At 47.8% G+C, this 22903-nt stretch overlaps 1 protein-coding gene across 1 annotated transcript; it reads left to right on the plus strand.

The window, feature by feature from the left end:
* Positions 1 to 19360: 19360 nt before the first annotated feature.
* On the plus strand, positions 19361 to 22663 carry IRX6 (iroquois homeobox 6). The gene is made up of 6 exons (XM_063167552.1): positions 19361 to 19485; positions 20581 to 20826; positions 21021 to 21130; positions 21421 to 21728; positions 21852 to 22346; positions 22563 to 22663. The coding sequence occupies exons 1-6, from the start codon at positions 19441 to 19443 to the stop codon at positions 22661 to 22663; spliced, it is 1305 nt and encodes a 434-aa protein (XP_063023622.1). The 5' UTR covers positions 19361 to 19440.
* The last annotated feature ends 240 nt before the right edge of the window (positions 22664 to 22903 follow it).

The following is a 22903-nucleotide window of genomic DNA, read 5'->3' on the forward strand; positions in this document are numbered from 1 at the left end:
TGCACACTCATTAACCATGGTGTGGAACTCAATAACTGTTCTAATTTCCTACCTTAAATGTTTTTCTTCCCCCCAGTTTTCATTTTATGCTTCACATTTACATAGGACTACACTCCACCACTTACCTTGAGAATCTAGTTGCTGTCAAACACAATAAAAGGAAAGGAAAGTGTCTGGAATTACAGAAGCTTTAGTGTTGAAAATTTTAATTTAATTTCTAGAAACGAATTTAAGCACTCAAAGCTTTCTTTGTCAGCCACAGATGAGAAACTGATAGGCTTTGAAGGCAAGCAAATGTTTTTTTTTAGTCGAATCTCTCGAGTAAATATTTATGTTAGATATAATAACAGATGTTATTTCACACCCCAAATTAAATACCAGCTAGTTATTAAATCTGGTGCCATGCCATGACACTCGTGGGCACAGTTGCCCACAGTAGGGGCACTGTAATGAGCCTGAGCTCCAGGATGGCTCCTGAGCCTCAGTCAGGCCCTGCCATGGCCTCAGGAGCCCTTGGTGAGCCCAGCTCAAAGACAGATGTGCTCTGTGCATGGGGAGGAGTTACCTACCCACACCACACTGCTGCTGCTTGTGCAACATGCCCCTGCCTTCAGAACACTGCTTGGTGTCTGGTTTGCAAGGACACAGAGCCTGTGAGAGAGAGGAGGGCCCAGCATGGGGAAGGGAAGGGACAGGGCCCTCCATGCTCTGGGCTCAGAGACACTGGATTTTGTGTGGGTGACATGGGTGACACAATCTGTGTGTGAGCACACCGGCCTGTGCTATTTGGAGCTCAAAGCCACTGGATTTTGTGTGTGTGACATAATCTGTGTGCGAGCACACCAGCCTGAGCTCTTTGGAGCCTTAAAGGTGCAAAAGACACAGCACATGGATCTAATGTCTAAGCACATACCAACATTTACACGCCTGAGGCACAACAGAGACAGACAGAGCCTGCATTGTGCAAACCATCCAAATCCAGCCTGGACAGGGAACACCAAGAGTGCAGCTCCAGCAGCAAAGGCTGCCAGGCACCAACACTGGGGGCTCCAGCAGAGACCCCCTCAATGCAGGGCAGGGCCAGGCAGGCTGGAGCTCCTCTGGAGCACAGGCCCAACACCAGCTCATGACACCTTGGTGTCAGTGGAGATGACACCTGCAGGAGGTGACAGGGCAGGAGCACATGTCAATGCTACCTTATTTCCCTCCAACTATCTTATTTGGCCAATTGCACAATCACAAGAAGGCTCCAAAGCACGCCAAAGAGTGGGATGATGACCCTTCATGGGTGAAAAGGCCTTTCATTTCTCTTTTTCCTCTAATAACCACTGATGACAAACCATCATTATCTTACCATCTTGCCCTGCCTTGTTGTGTCCTAATGCACATATTTAACAAGATTACTTAAGAGTGTAGCAGAAGGGATGCCTAATAAGGCAAGAACATTAATTTTCAAAGTCCCACTTGATCGCTTATTACTGCAATATTCTTGCCTGCTGCCTTGGCAGAGCATGAGGGCTGTAAAGCAGCAGGGCTGGGTAGTGGGATTCCTTCCCTCAACTCAGAGCTGCCTCACTGCATGTCATTACCACACTCTGTTCTGGATAAGGCACTTGTGAGTCATTCCAAAATGGCAGAAAGGAAAGGCAAAGTTTGGCTGCAATAGCCAAAGCAGCAGAGGGAAGGGATAAAGGAAATATTCTTGGAAATCATTTGTACCCATAGCACAATGCAAATACCCAGGCTGGTGAAGGGAGCTGGGGCACATTCCCTAGCTGATGCCCAGGTGGGCAGAGAGTTTCTCTCTGGAAACACAGAGAAGCTGACAGCAATCACTCAGCACACAAACTCTTTGCCCAAGCTTGTAGCTGCCCATGAACAACCCCACTGAACCTCAAGGTAACACCACATGCTCAAAGTCAGGACAGACTTCAAACACAACTTAATAAGAGAGAATTAGCACATCCATCTGTCCTGTGCACACTGGAGGGCGAGCAGCAGCCTTGCTGCAGCTCCTGCTGGAAAGGATCATGGAACCCCAGCAGCAGAAACACTGCAGTGTTCAGTCAGTCAGGTTATTTAAGCAAGCAATGCTCACAATCCCCTCTCACTCCTGCAGTGCCACCAAGTTGGGAGAATTTTCCAGCAAGATGATGCAATTCCAAAGTACATTAGATCACAGATTCCCATGGTGCAAAATAGGCATGTTCATGCTATTGGCAGACTATCATAATATTTTCCTCTGTTCATCAGGATAATAAAACAGAGTAAAGCTTCTCAAACACAAAATTAAGCCAGAATTCTTGCAAAAAGGGGATAGGAATAGTGCTGCATCTCACTCAGTATCAATGAAGAATACAAGCATATATTTTCAAAGGAAAGACACATCCATGGTATGCTAAATACAATAAGTATTAATTAAATAATTATTAACGATCAAAATCTAATTTCTTTCTGCCACTTTCTGATATCTTAACTAAAGGCATATTTGCAATACTATTATAACGAGTTACAGTTCAAGCAATAGAGCTGCTTGCAATAATTCAGAAACATGTACACTTTCATATGAATATATCATGCCTAACTAATGAGATTGCTCATTTCATAACTTCAGTTCCATTTTTATTATTTCATAAAACTGGAAGTCCTTATCCATTTTATGAAAAACACCTTTGTGAAATTCATTAAATAAGCATAAAAAATTCATTAAACAAGTGAATTGCATTCATGGCTGCTTTGATGCAAATGCCCTTTAAGCAATGTAAAACTCCATATTGATTTAACCTTTCATGTTCTGATATTTCCATGTGGAGATATATATATATAAATATATATATATAAAAATCTTTATTCAAGGAATGAAATTAAGTGCTGATCCCTTGATCTCCAGCCAGGGTGAGGTAGATTGGTCAATTTGAATAGTCATTGCTGATCAGCAAACAGCTGAGTTTGTATTAAAGCACAGCAGTAGTACTTCTGTATGTCTTTGCTGGCAAATAAATACACATATAATATATTGGGCCAAATCAATATGATGCCTGAAATTTCCTCTGTAGCAGAAAGTCAGCCCAATATTGGCTCAGTCCTGTGGGAGTGGTTATAACAAGCTAATGCTGGTGAGGCAAAGGGTGGATGAGCTGAGTACCTGGTGAGCTGCTCATTCCCATTGCCACTGGGAGCTGCTGCAAACAGTGCAGGCAGCAAGCCCAGCCCTGGGCCAGGTGGGGAACTGCCAAACCCAGGGGGCAACTGCATTTTCTTGGGGTCACTCTGTGCCCCTGCAGTGGATTCAACAGTCACTTATCTCACTAACTTTACACTCCACTAAAACCACTGAAATCTTTTCCCAGTACTTCAGGCAGTGTGGAGAGTAAAAAATCACTAATCCCTTGTCCAAGAGCCTTCTCTTCTCAGTGTTTCCAGTGCACTGGACAACAGAGAGGACAACAGGAAGATGCCTCTGCAACAAATACATCTGCTACTGAAGATGTGCATCTGATGAGACTTAGAATTGTCATGGAATAATGTACTTTTACTCCTTCAGTCACCCAAAAACTCCTGTTGATGAGAAGCAATCATTTCCTCAATGACTTATGGCAGTCTAACTGCAGCAACCTATGAGTTATCCAGAGCATTCCAAAATAACCACCAGAGCTGGGGCTGGTGCTGGCTCTCAGCAGGGTGAGGCACCGACCTCTCACGCTGCCACAAACCCTTCTGGCAGGTTCCCCCTTGGAGGGGGACTGTGCACCCTGCTCCCAAAGCTGTCAGCACTCCCAGCAGGGCACTGACTGCAGCAGGATCCCAAAATCCCTCCTGAGCCAGGATCCTGAATCCAGGACTGTGTGAGATGAGCAGGGCCACTCACTGCTGGGCTGGTCCTTTCTGCTGTGCTTCATATCCACGAGGTTCAATGAGGAGAAATTAATCAAACAGTGCTTGCATGGAGGGAGAGTAACAAAGCACCCTTACGGCTTCCCAAGGTCCCCATTGCCATGATGCCACTCCTGAATCCTGGATGTGGCACTTGATGCCATGATTTAGTTGAGGTGTTACAGCATGGATTAGATTAGACATGGCCGATCTTTAAGGTCTCTTCCAACCTAATGATTCTGTGAATTCTGTAAATCACCTTCTACAGCCCTTCCTTGCCTCATTTTCCTTCCCAGGTGCCTCCCCTGCACACTTCCTTTTCCCTCAGCTCATTTTTCTCCAGCAAGCTGAGCCAGAAACAACCCCTATTTCCATTTCTAACCATTTAAATTATAAACAATAATTTTTACACACCAAAACAGGTCTTTAATTCTCATATTTCCCTCCAAAGTACACCCAGACATCCTTATTCTCAGTAAGCTGAGCCAAACAAAACAAATCAAGTCTCTAGGCCAAGCTTTCCAAGGAGTTAAAAATAAGCCCCAGAGTATTAAAATAAACTTCAAAAAGAACAAAAGAAAAAAAGCAGAAAACATTTTTAAAGTATCATCATTTTTAAAACTCCCCAATTCTTAACCAATGTCCCAGAAGCTGCTGCTTCAAAAAGAAAAAAAAAAAAGTTATGACTTTTTTCCCCAAAGAAAAAAGAAATCACATTGAAAATGAGCCTTGTAATAAAGGAGTTTCAGCCTTAAATCACAGAATTGCATAACCCAGCACAGCATAAAGCTCCTTCCACTTCTATCATCACAACAGAGAACAAAAAAGAAATGAAAACATCCTCACTTCCCACTTTTGTACTTGCCAACCCTCTGACACTCACTGCTCCTCAGCACCAAAGGGCATCTATCTGCCACTGAACAAGCCCAAAATAGCATTTGAAGGCATTTAACTTAATCATTATTACGTTTTAGTTCAGACCTCCCTCGACACCCATGGCCAACAAGAAGGCCTCCAGGTATCCTGCAGATTTTTAAGCATTGTCAAGATTTACAAGGGCACATTTCCACCTGGAGCAAGATTTAAAACTGGCTTTGTAATAATTAAAAGAGAATAAAAAGGGGGGGATAAAAACCTTGGGAGCTTTTTTCACAATTACTAATTTAACAGACAAACTATGTTTTATTGATAGTTCCAATAGCGAATTTGCCTTCCCTACACACTGCTGCTGATGCCTAAAATGAGATGTGCAAGAAGAGAATCTTGCACCTAAGGCTTTTTTAGGATAATCTACAACAATTCAAGCAAGAGTTGTTCAGAATTGCTCTTCAGCAGAGCCCCACCCTGCAAGGGCTGCCCCTTGTCCTGGCTCAGAACAGGAGCTCAGCATTTCTGCACACGTGCTGCCATCAGCCTCCCCTCTCAGGCAGGCACAAACTCACACAAGTGCCAGTCCTGCAGGCTTAGTCAGAAACTAGATTTTAATTGAAGAGAATAATTGGTCTGACAGCACCATGATTTAAAATTTGACTGTCTGCATGCTACTGGAAATAGAAGAATAAACTACAGAGAGCCTACAGCACAAACAGCTCATCCATCTGCAGCAAGATGAACTGGCAGGGACATCAAGGTACTTTTGTATATTTTGGGAAAAATGTTATCCTTAAATTTTGCAGGTGAATGGACAGATCTAAAGTGCCTGGAGGTCAGTGTGACAATTCCAGCTGCAAGCCTGCCCAGGAGCTTCCAGGAGCTCTGACCTGTGCAGTCACTGTGCTGAAATGTCACACCTTGCTCAAACAGGTACTGCCAGAGATGCCAGGAACCCTCTCTCCTGACACACACAACTGCAAACCAGTGCACATCCCAGCTCAGCTGTCCTTGGAGAAGTTATTGCAGCTGCAATAACCAGGGTGCTGTTAATCTGCAAACGGGGCTTTCTGCAGCCTTTCCCTTGCATTTAAATCAGTTTCATTCGAGAAAAAAAAAAAAATCTGTTTGTTTTAGCTAGGCTAACTAATCAGTGATGTGTTTGGCTAGAAACCTGTTATGTTTTGCTACTTTATCATGTTGCTATTTTCATGTTCAAGAGCCAGTTAAATTATTTACGCTACACTTCATATATTGTGTACAACACTTGCCTTGACACGAACAGCAGCAACTGCAAAGCCACTTTCCTTCTTTCCTTGAGCCAGTGCTCCAGAATAACACAGTGCTGTGCTTGCAGGGAATGACCCATTCAGAGCTTCAACTCTCATCCTTCCTCCCTCCCCCAGAAAAAAAAAAAAAAAAAAAATTGACTTCAAAGTCTCAAACAGCAATGTTAATTTAATTCTGGAGAGTATTACAAAACACAGAGTATAAAAGGAATAAGCTGAGCATTAGCTCAGTGTAAGAGCCTAGCTACATCTAAAATTCACTGTGAATGATAAATTTCAGCCAATAACACCCAACATTGTTTTAAAATGTATATTATAGAACATGTACTTCAAGAGGCTCTGTGAATATTTTATTATACCATCCCAATCATTTAGACTGTGTGATATACATCTCATTGTAGTTGCAATCCCTTTTGAGGTACAGTTTGATTTCCTCCCTGTCTTTTTATTTATTTAAATCACAACTGAGTTGAATTACCATTCCTTTGCTCATCAGCAACCAAACTGGGCAGAGTTAAGAAACCCTGAAAACTTGGGAAGTACTTCTGTGGTTGGAAAAACAAACCTCCTCAGGTATCTCAGAAACCTGAAATCACACTCTAGTGACCAAAGGAGCACACCCTGCTGCTCTGAAGTATCACCTAGAAGCATTTAAGGAAAACACAATTTTTTAAAAGTGAGTGTTGCAGCAGGATGGGGCTCCTACAGCTCTGCTGCTACAAAAGCCAGCACCTATTTTTTCTGAGGCCCACTATGAGCACAGCAAGCCACTTCTGATGCTTTCACCTGGCAGGAAATCAGCAGCCACCTCTGCAAACTGGAGGGGATTTTCAGTGCCACCTCACTTTGCACAGCATCCCAGCTGCTCTGGCATCCCCCCAGTAAAGCAAGGGCTGCCACAGTGACAAGGGCAGGACACAGCACACACACACTCCAGCAATGCCATCCCCAGCAGAGCCTTCCTGGCATGCCAGCAGAAAATGCCACAGGGCTGGACAGACACACTGCCACACACAAAGCTGGTGCCTAAGGAGCTCACAGCTCCATTTCCCTTCTCTGCATTTTGGTATATGGAAAACAATAACTTGCACATAAAGCAGACCAGGGGTCACAGGATGGGAAGGAGATTATAAACAAAGTCTTTGGGTATAATATTACTACACTTTCCACACTGATCAATAAGCTCACAAGCTGCAGAGTGCCTTACTGTATATTGTTATTAAAATTCAGTTAAAAGGCATTTTACTGAATCAGGTCAGGGCTGAGCGACCCCCCCCAGTTCAAGCCTTGATATTGCATAGGTCTTGTGAATTGAGTCATAGATATCATGAAACATTACAAGTCAAATCAATATTTTATAGCGTCTGCACAGACCACGAGTCTGAAACTCTATCAGCATGGTGTTCTGAACAGAAGGATTTGCAGGAGCTAAAATAATTTACACTAATAAGGCACTGACCCATGCAGTCCTTAATGATCATTTAGCTTTGGCAATACGTCTTAAGCACTATTGAGCTGCTTGGGAGTTGTGGAGTTTTTTCAGCAGAAAACTCCTACATCAGATTAAGGACATGAGCAGTAACCCAACCACAAGGCTCAGTTCTGTTTCATGTAAATTCATTCCCATTATATAAACTGCTAAATTAAGAAATGAGGTATTTAAAACAAAGAGGTTAAAACACAGCCACAGAGACACAAACAAACATCATAGAAATCCTTAATTCCATTTCTTGCCTTGTTTGCTTATTGAAGTGCCATATGCTTCTGCAAGTGCTATGAAAATATCATAAGATCATAATTATATGGTTCGTTGAATTATAGAGTAAAGAAGCCACTTATTTACATTTTAATATGAACAGTAGTAATTGAAATGTCACATGCTTCTCTGTTCTTGACTCCAGAAAAATATTTATCTACCAACAGCTTGATGTGCTTTCAACAATGGCCTGGATTCATGAAAGGGACTGTTACTCACATCACTTTCTGCTTTTATTTATTTCTCCCTTATGAGTTACAAACTCAGATGGGGCTCCTGAAGTCCACAGGCACTGACGTAGCCATGAGGACATTGTGATGTAAACAGGTACCAACGATTGTTGCTTAGTTGGTGTTCAATAATTCTTTGACCTGTCAATATGTGAATCCCTGCAACAGCTTTAGGAATTCAATTTTAAATTGACCTCATTGAGCTGATGAAAAAAAAACCCAAACAAGATATATTTAAACTGATTAGCTCTTGTTAAAGTCCAATAGGGAGCACACCCAAGGCAAGCTGATGTTGAGCACACACACAGAGGGTTACAAGATTAAAATTAAAATTGCAATACTTGAACCCAGTGAGGTCACTGCAACCCAGGACACATTCTATTGTGCGAAATTCACTTATGAGACCCAAAGCTTGATCCTTACAGCACTACCAGAAACAGGTTCAATTCTTCTAAGCAAGCTGGAAAGAGGAGCAAAGGCCCAAACCAGAGGAAACATCACTCAGACCAAGCACAGAGCAGCCAGCCTGGGAAGGCAAAGCCAACACTGTCAGGTATTTTATTTTTGTTACACAGTAATAATGCTCATCATGCAAGGACTGAAGTTTGGGTCATTCTTTTGCTCATCTTTTTCCAGGAGGGCTCTTTCACCGCACTGCCTGAGAAGCCCAGAGATTTTAGCAGCTCTGTTCAATAGCCAAAGTTAATAGTAAAGCTTTCCCTTAACAGAAGCAGTTTTAGGCTAATACTAAACCAATGAATCCAAGTCACCTGCTCTGGTCCCTCTACCTTTCTCAAAACACTCTTTGTCTTCTAGTTTAATAATTAAATATACTACACCAGTATCTTTCTTGAAGACTATGAAAACAAACTAGGCTGACTCAAGTTTAGTGAGGGCAAGTAATATTTACAGTGAAGCACTCAGGAGATGAGAAAAAAAAAAAAGATCTGGGGGCAGTCACAACTTGCATCAAACACTAACAGAACTCTTCAAAATCATCAAAAACCAGCAGAGCCACCACTGCTGGGACTCCAGGAAGACTAACTTGGGCATTAGTGACTAAGTCTGACTTATGAAGGATACTGGGGCTTAAATTTTCTGTATTTCCTTGATGTAAAAGGCCTGCCAGATGTCTCTCACTGTTACCCCTCATTCCCTAAGCTCCAATAAAACAGCTGCACCTCATCCCTTTGCCACACCAGGCAGGCTTGAAGGACAAATATGGGGCAAGTTAATGGCAAAAAGGAGTGCAAGGGCAGACTACACTGATGCTGTCCTAAAAAATAAACAAACATCCTTAGGCAGAGCAAGAACATTTTTCCCACAGCAATTTGAAGCATTCCCTATGGAGTTCACTCTCTCTGTCTACAAACAACATGGGTTTTCACTAGCTTTGAACACTGCTTCCACACATGTGCCTATTAATACTAGAGACTGATTGTGTACATTGTCTATCTGTGGCATTTAGCCATTCATAAAGGAAATAGTCTGACACTAAACACTATTCCTATTGCTTTCTTTCTATTATGTTTTTTTTTTCAAAGGTTTAACTTCACTTGCTACTGTCCAGGGCTCTTTTAGCACCCATGACCAAATCAAAGGCACAGAGATAATCAGAAGGCAGTCATGGTGCTACCCAGCCCCAAACTGGAACCTAGGAGAGCAATACACCACCCTGCACAAGAATTGTCTGCAAACAGGAGCCACCTGGCCAGAGACTTGGGGGCAGATGGAATGAGGCCGTTTCCCACCTGTGCCCACAGCCCTGTGCAGCCCTGCCTGCCCCATCCCTGCCCAGCACAGCACACAAGGGAGGCCACCAGCCGTCCCCACAGCAAAACCCCGTTACAGGCTGCCACCAGCAGCAGGAGGATTGATAAGTATTTAGGCTAAACAGAAAAGTACAGGTAAAACGTTGTATGGGGCAATATTTTTACTGACTGATAAAAGACACAAAGCAATGAGGACAAGCAAGGCAGACAAGGACCTCACAATAAGGCAATTCCAGCACTGCTGACTGCCCACTGCACATTTGCTCAGGCTTTTGCTAGCACTGCATAATCAAAGAGGCACTGAGAGCTGATGCATGAGGAACAAACCAAGCAGAGGAACGAGTCTTTGTCCATCCTTCAGGGTTCAGCCTTTGGGAGCCTGAGCTGTGATGTGCAATTGAAACTCTGGAGAAGCAGCTCCTCCCATGGTCACCCCAGTGCCCCCAGGCAGAGCCACCACTCATTACATCAGGATTTGGTACCCCTAATTCACCTTTCACTCCCAGAGAATGAAAGATACACAAATATCTCCTCCACCACTACAGATCTCTGGTGCTAAACCCAGCCACTCAAAGACCAGCACAAAGTTTACAAAGATGAGAAGACAAAACAAAATACAAAATAGCCATGGGAGCTGTAGCACTGCCTGGGTAGACATTTAAACATCCCACAACATCATCTTAAACTCTTCCTTGAAAATAATAAACACTGCAGATCCCTATTCCATCTTTGTTACATTTTAGTATTCTTTGCTTCATTGCCCATTTACAAATCATGAAGAATTCATAGATGAATAATGGACTGAGAATAATATCCATGTATGTATATATATAAAAACATAAAACCCAGCAGAAGCCATGAACAGGATAAGCTCTTCCCAGGCACAGTAAATTAAAGACTAAAGCAGTAAAATTAAAAAATCAAACCAATGTTGCTAAGTGTCTAAAATTCCTTCCAGTAGCTCTGATGGGCAGTCATTACTCTATTCCACAATAAAGCATGTCACTCCCTTGTCCATAGAGCCTCCCTACAATATATAAATGAATTATTTTCTGGAGGTTTCCCCATTGTCTCTAGAGAATTTACAACACATTAAATTTAGCTCCTGCGTCTCCTTCAGGATGATATGCTACTGCAGCTCCAGGCTGCTGTGTGCCTGGGGCAAGGACAGAGGCACTCTCAGGAAACCCCCTCCTCTCTGTGCAGCCCCTTTCCCACCCCTCTGTCCCCACAGGCAGGAAGGCCCTTGGGAAGTGCTGCCTCTCCCAGAGCCAGCACAAGTGGACACCATGAGCACAGTGGGGACACCACCACACTCCTCACCCACCTTGGGCAGCCCCAGTCCTGTAGCCTCATGCTCCTGCTGCCAGCCACTCTTCATCCCAAACCACAGCCCAGCTCCTCCCTCCTGCTCCAGGTGCAACAAATCTACCTAACAAACACCCCACAGCTGCGGCTCCTCCCTGTCCTAAAGGGGAGCTGCAAATAATCAGCCCTGAGCAATCTCCAGTTAAACTGTGGGGCAGCAGGGCCAGCACGGCCCCACCTGTGGCTGCAGTCACCCCCACCACAGCTGCACCTGGACATCACTTCTAAAATCCACATTGTTCATAATACCTGATGACTCCACATCACAGCTGCACCTGGACATCACTTCTAAAATCCACATTATTTATAATACATGATGACTCCTTCAAAGCATATACCTGAGGGTTTTACCCAACTAGGAGACAGGTCACTGGCCCTCCTCCTTCACTCCTTTCCTTTTCTTCCATTTACAGGAGATTTGAAGTGACAATCTCTACCTGAGAGATGGGCACAACCATGGAACCCAAATTCCATTTTCAAAAGTAAAGCAGGCTCTGCCATACAAGCTAAATGGATTTCCAGCAAAGTTCATGGCCTTAAATGGCTCATGGAAGGAAGTTCTGCCCACAACTGGCTTCCTGAAAAAATGTTTAAAAAAAAAAAGGTTGTTATCTTTATTTCAAAAATTTCACTGCTCATTATTACTTCCTAGTAGTAATAATGGTGCCTTCTCATTGTGAAAGTCTATCAAAGTGAAGACAAATACCCTTTTATGAGTTAAACTGATTGGAATAACTTTTAAACAATTACTCAACTCCACTGAAATTTCTTTCAAGGGATTGAAGGTTTTTCCTGTATCAAATTATCTGAATTTCTCATGGATTATGCATTTTTCAAAAACTCACTCATTACAGATTAAAGAGAGAAAGGGAAGTTAGAAAGGACACAATAGGAAAAAAAAAAAAAAAGATCAGTAAAGAAAAATATTTTAAATATTAATGACCAAAGGGGAAATGGAAACACATTAAAGGCAAATGTGAGAGCTTTTAAATATGTTATTAAAATTGATTTATAAATGAGACTCTTCTTTAACCACGTGCTTTAGCCTTCAGTACTTATTTCCTTCTGCTATCTCTCCAAGCATTGGTGCCACCACTCTAAACTTATGGCATTAAGAAAAGATATCCAGAAAATAGTTAAGCTGGCCACAACTATGGGCGGCTCAAACTGGAAGAGACATCATTCTATTAAGAATCTCAGAATGAGATGAGCAATTGGGTACCTGCAGAGCATCTGTTCCAGGTGAGCCTGGGATGCAGCAGGGGCTGCCTGCTCACCCCTGCAGCCCAGAGCCACCCCAGGCAGTGGGCAGGAGCAAGGAGGGACTGGCCAGGGCACAAATGCAGACACTGATGATTTACAAAGCCAGAAAAAGACATTTGCCATTTCTGATGCCCTTCTCCCTCTGCAGGGAAGGATTTGAAATCCATCACTGCACACCGGCCCACCGGCCCTGGAGAGGCTCTGAGGGCTCATCCACCCCAGGGCAAACCAAACCAGCATTTCCATGGAAAAGTGTCTGCAGGTGGGTGCTGAAGGACTGGAGAAGCCTGTCCTGGGCAGCCTGGGTGTGAACCCACACACAGCACACAGCAGGCTGCAGGCCCCTCCTTCCTTCCACACCAGAGCCCAAGTCCACATAAATCACCCCAGCCTGCATTTTTGGGATGTATCTCCTGGAGTTTTCCAGCTTTGAAAAGAGTTCCAGTAATGCCCCTCAGGGCTGGGACAGCTGACTGCAGATCACTGCTGCTGGCACATCAGAGTCCAAGGCACTGCAGCTTTCAGAGCTGCACAGGGAGCATCACACCAGCAGCAAGAGCAGCATCTGAAGCCAAGGGACTCCTGGGTCACGTCTTCATTAAAGGACAAAGCAGCAGAATAAGTATTGCCAAAACAGCCTGATTAACACAACCAAACTTGTGAAAATTACCCTTGAAAAGAACAAATTTTGTGCATGAATTTGTGTAAATGAACAGTATAAAAGTTCACATACCAGCATATGTTTAACAAATAGATACTATTTATTAAATTTAAATTAAATATGTTTTCTCTTAAAGCTGCTATCATAAACCACCAAAATATTATAGGCAAAGATTCCAAACAGAAATTTAAAACATCACTGAGATCTTGGATTTTGTGTTGAGAATGGTCCACAAAACTCATTCTGCATGTCCTCATAAGATCCTTTTTTATAGCAGGTTATGAATCATCACACGATATCTTTAAATGGATGATCAATACTATATTTTCCCATAAAATGTTTGGTTTGAAATCCGATTTTAAGTGCATTAGAGTTTTTGTGCACTGAATTAGTAAGTGTCATAATAAATTGTCATCAAATATGAAAGAAATATAGCTTAGATTAATTGCCATATTTATTTATGAGACTGTAAAATACATTGTGAAAGTCCTGGCACATTTTTGGGATACCAGCTTGAACTTTCAAGCAAGTTAAAAGCATTAAACAAGACTGGAAGGAGATTTATTATTGGAATGGTTTTAATTGCAGTTTCAAGCAGACACAGGTATTAGAATGGCTGTGCCCTTAATGGCCATCTCATGTGTTTTTTCTTTAAAAATGATATACTTTCCATATTTTTATTGATTTCATAAGATTTATTGTAGATTAGTGCTGCTTGTGTGTGAGATTGCAAGTGGTCCCAGCTTCCCCAGAGTAGAGGGCTGCAGATGGCCCAGGGCTGGAGCCACTCCTCCCCAAAGCCCACAGCCCCCAGCACAAGCTGAAATCTGCTGAAAGACCAAAGAAAAACCTGCATTACCTGAAGGGGACTGGCAGAAGAGCCCTCAGTGAATCACCCAGAGGGTCCTGTTCTGCACTCATTTCTACAAATGCAAAATGGAGTTAATTCAGACAGGATTTGGAGGGGGAGTCCAGCTGAGCCCTTTCTTTACTCAGATGTTAACTAATGAAGAGGCTCAACAGATTTGATGGGGTGGAACTGTCTTGGGTTAAGTATCTTCTGAGTTTAGAACAAGTTATGAGCTCTTTATGTTTCTAATATAGTGTTTGTACAACAAACCCAACTGGGGTTTTGTAAATTAAAAATGAAAGGAAAAAAGGAAGCAGTTCTGATATTCACATTTAATAGTGCACAGAAGCTGGTGAAGAATACCAGCTTCTGGAAGAGAAGGCACAGTTGCATGTAGCCAGCATCCTAATTTTAAAATAAACCCTGGAAATGACAGCAAGGCAAAGTAGGTAATGGAATAAAACTGCCTTTCACTGCCACAGGACAAAAATGACAAACTATACCTAAGGTGATGTTAAATTAAAACCCTACAATTTATCAGCCACATGACTTTCACACCAAAGACTCTATCACACGAGCTGATACAAAGGCCATGAGAGCACAGACACAGCTGGGTGGTTAATGGTGAACTCAGCTCATGATATGTCAGACCAGCTTCACCACAAAAAAAAAAAAAAATTAAAAATTTTTTATTGATTTTACTGGAAACTGAATCCACAGAGGGTTCAGACTGAACGAGAGCTGCCCTAAGTCTCCTGGCATAAACTAACCCACATCCCAGCAAAGGCAAACAAGCTTTCAGAGGTGAAGTTCTCACAGGTTTTGTGTAGATGTATCTTTGTGTAGATGAATCTGTACTTTACAGAATAATCTACAGATAACCTGAAGAAAACCAGTACAGAAGTGCTCAGCTACCCAGATGTGGAGCGCTCCTTACAAAAGAAGTGTTTTCTCCTCAGCAAAGTATGTTTTCACAAGTTGGGGTGGTCACAAGTCAGTGATGGTCCCAGACCCAAGGAAAATACCACCCCAGAGCCTGGGAAAGATTCATGTCCAGCTTCCACCTGGCTGCCAGTGGGAACATAATGGTTCAGAATAAAGCCCTGGGTCCCACCATCCTCCAATTCCAGTGACACTCACCCAACTGTAAATTTTACAGCCATTTCCCAAAACTTAATCACAGCAAACATGGTGATAATCTGAGATTCAGCAAACCCACTGATCATCATGGAAGTGATGCTGGGAGCCAAGTGGAGCTGCCAGTCCTTGGAGAAGAGGAGGAGGGCGAGGTGGCAGGGGGAGGCCCCTGCAGAGGACTGAGAGGAAGAAGCAGCTCAGTGTCACACAAAGGAACCCACGCAGAATGGTGCTTAGGGACCCCTGTGAACATTATTACCTTTGTCTGTGTCTTACTTTATTTCCAAATGATATCTTAAATTGCTTTCATTTAGCCATCCATCTCAATGAGAGGGTTTGGAGAAGCAAAGCAAACCCCAGCTTTGTATTTCTCTCACTCTGCACATACCAAAAAGTGTGTAGCTTCTTAGATTAATGAGCCTACATACATAACTGCCCAGAAATTCACTGACAACTTTTTGGATGTCCCCTTTCAGAAGACAAGTATCCAAAGGCAAATTTATTCCCCATGTATTTCAAATGTGACAAAAACAAAATACTACTTTCAGGTTCAGCTTTCAGCCAACAGGGTACCACCGATTACCTCAGCAATACCTCACCCCCTAAATCAGCTCCGGTCCCACACTGCACTGTGCCAGTTCTCTTCTCTCTCCTGAAGACAGTTCTTTCTATTTTCTGCTTGTATGTTAAGCAACTATTTTTTTTTATCTTCCATAAGATATTAATCTTTATATTGTCTCTATATGTTTCTACCCCTCATGCAGAAATCAGTCTTGAAAATAGCCACTGAGATAAGGACAGTACCAGCAAGCTTCACAAGAAGCCATCATGTACACTATTTTAGTTTGTCAAAACAATAAGTGTTCATTTTGGCTTTATTCAGTTAAATCTGCAGTGACTGATCTGTATAAATTATGTATTAGGCTGCCCAGCTGTACTTGTTTATTCATGCATGGACTTGAAGAATTTTCATTTTCTCAGTACAAAAAAGCAACAGCCAAAAAAATCCCCCTGTATTCTAAAATATAAAGACACTTTCTTCTCAGCCACATTTCTGCTCCATGTTTTTGAAGCTTCTTTCTTCTTCCCCTGCTTATTTCAATTAACCTATTATTTCATTTGCAGTTATCAGCAGCTGCATTTGCATCGGTGGGAAGCACATACTGTCACTTTCACCCCTTGCAATTACCTCCCGAGCAAAGCAGTATCAGAGCTAAACCAAATGATGTTGATTTTAAAAGCATCAAAAATCTCATTGTTGGCTGCATTTGAACTCGTGCCTCACTCCAAGAAGGACTGCTTGCAGAAATGTTTACAGTTAAGACTCGCAGTCCTCTCTTTCAAGAACAAAAGTTTGTGAATCAAGAGAGATCATTTTCTGGTTTTGCTTGTGTTTGTAGTCACACACTCCTCACCAGGATGACTGGGTGAAGGGAATGCACGCTGTGGGGGTGGGTGGGATGATATGCTTGTGTGCAGCAGAGAGATGACACAGATTTAGAGAAAGAAAGATCTGCAGTGACCATGTACAGCATCACTTGTCTCTCCGAGACATGGTGTATGTGCAGAATGGAAATTGGGCTGCTGAAGCTGATTCCCTGCAATGACAAAAATGGCAAATTGCACATTCCAACCCAAAGCTACCCTCTGCCAAGCCGGGTTCAGGAACTTGTTAACAGAAGGTTTATGCCAATATTTACGAATCACAGAAAGATGTTTTGGCAGCTTTGACATGCAGAGTAGGGTGGCTCAGTGATGGACAGGCTGAGTGAATGGTGGCAGTGCTCAGAACACAAAGAGACAGAGTTTGTGTCCTCCTAAAGAGCTGGGGAGCACAGCAGAACTTGTAGTTGTTAATAGGAATGCCATTCACTCTCCCAGGTTGTAAGGGCAATTAAAGGGGTCATCTGGATGGCTCCTGAGCATGTCTAGAAAAAAGTATGCTGCTGAAACATCTCTGTAGGGCAGAGTGCTGAGTGGAGAGAGCTAGCTTGGGAAAGGCCACTTCCCAAAGCTCAGCTCAGCTACAACATACCTGACAGGTAACAGAATTGCTCTCATGTTGATTGTGCATGGTAAAGATTGGGAAATGCAATGTTTGTATTGATCTGCATGATCTCTGTTATAAAAATCCTTTTTCTTTTTTTTTTTTTTTTTTGTACAGTGAATTCTGCCCCAGTTTTAGTGCTTCAGCAAGGACAAGAGCCCTGCATGCAACCTGCCAGCACAAACACACTGCCAGCGACAGCTCCTTTGGGCTCTGAGCCGCAGGCAGGATGAGCACACAGCCTCTTGTTGTTTCTTCCATCAAATAACATACAAAGCGTTCTGGTGAAAAGACTAAATTTTGCTGAATTAAGTGCTTTAGAACAAGTGGTTTTATTACTTTATAATTAGCATAATTTTCCCCATAGGGATTCTTGCAATTAAATAATTAGCAGTAATGTTACCCAAAGGTGTTCTTTATTGAATTTTAAGTTATTGCCCCTGTTAACGACAATTGACAAGGCTCGGCTTCACAGCGCTCCGTCTCGCCAGGCTGCGGGCGGAACAGAGAGCTGTGACAGCCGGCCCTGAGCCCCGGGCCCCTCCGCTCTCCCCGGCGGGGCGGACGCGGCTCGGGCACCCCGCTCCTCTCGCGTCGTTCCGGCCCCAAGGCCAGCATCCCCGACGGCGCGGGCAGCCCGTTCCACAGCCCTGCGCACCGCGGAGCCAGCGCGCAGCTCCGGCAGGGACCGGCGGGGCCGTCGCGGCTGTGCTCGCTGGCTGCGGGCGGAGCAGGGCAGGGCAGGGCAGGGCAGGGCAGGGCAGGGGCCGCCCGGTTTGGGGTGTGCGTAGGGAGCAGCCCCCGGGCCGGGCCGGGCCGGGCCAGCGCGCATCGCTCGCGGATCGGCAGCGCCACCCGTCGGGGAGCGGGGCGGAGCGGAGCGGCTCCGGCGGGGCGGGCACGGACACGGGCACGGGCAAGGCTGCCAGGGCTGGCCGCCGGTTCCACAGGACACGGCCCCGCCGTGCTCGGGACAAGTGCTGCCGGGCCGCCCAGGGCCGCGTTTTGACTTGGTTTTCTTTTTCTTTATGAATTGCCATTGGCAATTCATAGCGCCCTGTCCGGCTCGGGAGCGCCTTGGCAGCTCTTGCGGGGGGGAAATCCCGGTTTACCTCCGGTGATCTCGCCTCAAAGGCAAATCCGCAATATGTAAGTCCCTGGGTAAACAAGGGCATTTCCACTTGTTAATTGATGCAATTGCGCCGTGGCGGTAGCGGGCCGGCCGGGCTGCAGCCATCCATCCATCCATCCATCCATCCATCCATCCATCCATCCATCCATCCATCCATCCATCCATCCATCCATCCATCCATCCATCCATCACCGCCCCGCTGACCTGCCACCGCCCCGGCCCCCCGCCCCCGGAGGGACCATCACGGGGCTAAGGGGGAACAAGGGGCTCGGGACTCCTTGGAGAATGGGCTTCGGGCTGCTCTGCGGCCCGTGTTCTGTCCCGGCCCCTGCCCTGCCGTACGCTGTGCGGGGCGAGCTCTGACCCCGCTCCCGCTCTCCGGGCCGCCGCGACGGGCAGCGACGCCGAGGCGGCTTCGGTGCAGGACCGGGGCCGAGTTGAACAGCAGCGCCCGGCCCTGAGAATGGAGCCGCTTCCCTGGGTGCTCCCGGCACCGCCGCTGCCACCGCCACCCCTGCCCGGCGGCCGGGACACGCTGGGGCTGGCGGGTGCCGCGATGTCCCCGCTTGATATTTACTCCCCTTTGACAAATTTTGATCGTGTTTAAAAATAAAGGGAAAAAAGACCAACGGCGAGGCACCCCCAGTGCCGCCTGTGACGCGCATCACACACAACACGGAACGGAGCTGAAACAAGTGCGGGGAGCGGGCGCGGGGCGCTGCCGGCTCCTGCCCGCCGCTGCCGGCAGGGCCGTGACGTCAGCCCGCTCCTCGCCCACCGAGGAACGCTAAAGACCTATAGAGCAGAAAATAATACAAGCAAGCTCCGTATCTTGCAAGCCCTACGTGATCTTCCCCCCCTCTTGGAAAAAGCCCCCTTGCACTTAAACTCTCTATACATGTGGGGCGGCTTTTTAAACTCCCTCTATACAAACATATTTATTAAGAGCGATGGGAAGTGGGGGGTAGCCTATTTTTTTAATCCAGGCACCAACCTCCTCCCTCCCTCCCCCACCCCCCCGCCTCAGATGTCTGGCTGCTTTTCTTAAGTGCAATCATCTATAATTGAGAAAAAAAAAAAAAAAGCCATACGTGGAAATGTGTGTGTGAGAAGGTGCATCTTGAAGCAGGGTTTAGTTACAATCGATCTTGGGGGGAAAATATTGCCTATGGTCCAAAAATAAGGAGCAACTATGTCCTTCTCTCAGTTCGGATACCCCTACAGCACCACTTCACAGGTAAGGCGAGTGAGCAGCACTCACTTTTGTTTAGATTCTGCTGCTGCTGTCCAGATGTCTTGTCCCCCCCTCCTTTTTTTTCTTCCCTTTCCCTTACTTAGAATATTTTTTTAAAAGGGCACATCTGGAGCCTTTTTTTAAAAAATGTGCGTGTGTGTTTATGTCTCGTTTGTGTTGTGTTAGGCTTAAACAAATAACTCGCAGTGTGCACAGCAAAGGCGTGTAGGAAACCGGTAATTCCCCCTCCTCCCCACCCTTCACCGTTCAGTTTTAAGTGCAACAAACAAATAAAAAAACATAAATCCCAGCTACGAGCGCTTCCCGAGCCCGCGCATCCCCCTCGCACCGTTGCGCCCGGGCAGCGCGGAGGGTGCGCGGGCAGCGGGAACCGCGCTCGGCGGGCTCGGGGCTCCGCTCGCGTTTCTGCGGAACCGGGCTGTGCCGATTCCTCCCTCCTTCCTCCACGGGTCGGTCCTTTTCCTGTGTTTTATTAGGATCTGTCGAGAGGGTTTTTTTCCCCCCCATGCGATTTTCGAAGGACATCCCCCACTCACACCAAGGCACCCTGTATTAACTAAGTCGTAGCTATATCGTACTCGGAGTCACGATTTATTTGGGTAGAATTATTTATACACCGTAATCACTGCAAGATGTGCCTCCCTCGCTTGGGAAGTTAGCTGTCCCCTTGAAGTTATTGAAATCAAATGCCTTCGATTGCGTTGGCTGACATATTTACTGCTGTGTCTATTGTCAAATTAACTGTAATCGCAACTTTTTGCCTTTAAATCAATGCAGATGGACCGAGCGGGGGCGGGAAGGACGGAGCCTTACGGATCTTATACCTTTTTCGAGAGCAATTATTTCCTTAAAGTTTTGCCTGCTTGATTAATCGTGCCCCCTTCCCAAGAGCTCCTGCTTCCCATTCGGTTTATTTCCCGGTTTCTATAATTAGTTGCTCCAGCCCGCGTTTCCTATCCCCCTCCTCGCCGCCCCCCCCTCTCCGCACACACACAGGCGCGCACACGCTCCTAAATTCCCCCCGATGGGGCTGCCTCGACAGTCACTCGGCGCCGTCCCGCTCTCTCCTCTCCGCAGTTCTTCGTGCCCGCCAGCCCCAGCACGACCTGCTGCGAGGCCGCCCCCCGCTCCGGGCCGGATGCCTCCTCGGCGCCGGCCGCCGCCTCGCTGTGCTGCGCCCCGTACGAGAGCCGGCTGCTGGCGCCCGGCCGCGCCGAGCTCAATGCGGCGCTGGGCATGTACAGCGCCCCGTACGCCGCCGGCCAGGGCTACGGCAACTACCTGCCCTACGGCGCCGAGCCCGCCGCGCTCTACACCGCGCTGGTGAGTGCCCCGGAGGGGAGGACGGGCTGCAACAGGCGGGAGAAACTTCGCGGTTCGCAGTCGGTACCGCGGCGGGGGAGTGGGAGCGGGGCCGGCCCGTCGGGGATGGGGGGCGCGGAGGGACGCGGCTGCCGCGGGGAGCCGGGGCTATGCCGGGCTCTGCTGGACGCCAAACGCCGCCGCTTCCCTTGCAGAACCCCCAGTATGAAATCAAAGACGGCGCCGGCACGTTGCACTCGGGAATCGCGCAGCCCGCTACCTACTACTCCTACGATCATTCCTTGGGGCAGTACCAGTACGACAGGTAAAACCCCTTTGATCAGCGCCCGGCAGCATTAGCATCCCCCTGCGAGGCGGCGGTCGACATCAAACGAGGGGGACGGGGGGGCTCCGACCTGACAAACGTTGTACAAAAGAAACGAGGCGCCCGGGAGCAGCAGACAGCGGAAACCAAAGTTGGGCGGCGATGTCAGGAGGGCAGGGGCAGGAAGGCAGGTGGGCAGGGGACACACCGGCCTGCGGCGCGGCTGGGCCGGGCCGGGGGATTCTTGCGGGACTCCCGCCGGCCCCCCATCCCTAATCATCTCCCAGCAGGTACGGGACGGTGGATTTCGGTGGTTCAGCCAGACGCAAAAATGCAACGCGAGAGACGACGAGTACTCTCAAGACCTGGCTGTACGAGCACCGCAAAAACCCCTACCCCACCAAAGGAGAGAAAATCATGCTGGCTATCATCACTAAAATGACCCTGACGCAAGTGTCCACTTGGTTTGCTAACGCCAGACGGAGGCTTAAGAAAGAAAACAAAATGACCTGGTCTCCCAAGAACAAAGCCGGGGAAGAGAGGAAAGAAGGAACCCCGAGGGAAGAGGATGAATACAGTGCGGAGGGTGAAGGCAGAGGTAGGCGGGAGAGGCAGACAGGCGCCTCCAAGTAGGCTCGAAGTGATTTCGAGGCCCCCCCAACTTCCCCGCACCCGCACTAACGCCCTGCCGCCCCTTTTTTCCGCGTGTGTGTCCAAGCAGAGCAGAAGAGCTACAAGGAGGACAAGGACCTGCGGTTCAGCGACCTGGAGGAGGAGGAAGAGGAGGAGGAGGAGGAGGCGGGGAAGCCGGAGAAGGGCCGGACCAGCTCCCTGCAGGAAGCGCCCAGCCTGGGCGCGGCGCTGCCCGAGGCTCCGCGCAGCGATTGCAGCCTGCCCGGCCCCTTCCACGCCTTTCCTTGTGCCAAGGGCCCCGCCGCGGACTTCGCCCCCGCCTCCTTGGCCGGCCCGCCGCCGCCCTACGCGCCCGCGGAGAAGCCGCGCATCTGGTCTCTGGCGCGCACGGCCGGGGCCAGCGCGGCGCGCAGGGGCAGCCCCGAGGGCCGCGGCGCGGAGGGAGGCGGCGGCGCGGCGGGGGAGCAGCCCCTGCCCGCCAAGGCCTTCCGGAGCTCCGCTTTCAGCCTGCAGCCGCTCCCGCGGAGCTGCGCGTCCCACCGCGGCCTGGGGGAGCCGTGCCAGTTCGCGGCGGCGGGCGAAGGTACCCGCGGCGGCGGGGCCGCGGGGACGGGCGGGACCGCGGGCCGGGCCGGGGCGCAGGGCGCGGCGTGAGCCCGCCCGCGCAGCGACAGCCCCGGTGCTCGGCCGTGCCCAGGTGTCAGGTGCAGACGCCGAGGCTTCCCCGCTCCAGGCGAGCGGGCAGGGGAGGGCGGCGGGAGCGGGCCGTGCCCACCGCGAGCCGCTTGTGTCTGTGCAGGCTTCGGGCGGGGCGCCAAGGGCGGCCCGGGAGGCACCGAGCTGGGTGGGACGTGCCTGGACAGGCTGCGGACGGCGTTCCGGCCCGTGCTGCGGAGGTGAGGTAGGTGACGGGCCGGCCGCCGGGGCCCCACCTCGCACGAAGCGCTCTCCCGCCCGCCTGGCCCTGGGACACCGCAGCGGCCCCGGCCTGAGAGCGCTGCGCCAAGGCCGCCGCCTTGCCCCGCTCCCGGAGCTCCCGTCCGGGCGGGGCAGCGACCCGCGGCCACTCAGCGCCCGCTCATCACCGCTTCTCCGTCCCGCAGGGCCGCCCGCCCCATCCCGGGCGCTGGCGACGGGGCT

The sequence above is a fragment of the Melospiza melodia genome, chromosome 13 (assembly GCF_035770615.1).
Source record: "Melospiza melodia melodia isolate bMelMel2 chromosome 13, bMelMel2.pri, whole genome shotgun sequence".
Lineage (NCBI taxonomy): Eukaryota > Metazoa > Chordata > Aves > Passeriformes > Passerellidae > Melospiza > Melospiza melodia.

Coding starts and splice junctions, on each gene's coding strand:
- IRX6 (XM_063167552.1), top strand. CDS start 19,441: ATGTCCTTCTCTCAGTTCGGATACCCCTACAGCACCACTTCACAG. Junction 19,486..20,580: donor CCTACAGCACCACTTCACAG/GTAAGGCGAGTG, acceptor TCCTCTCCGCAG/TTCTTCGTGCCCGCCAGCCC. Junction 21,131..21,420: donor GGGCAGTACCAGTACGACAG/GTAAAACCCCTT, acceptor ATCTCCCAGCAG/GTACGGGACGGTGGATTTCG.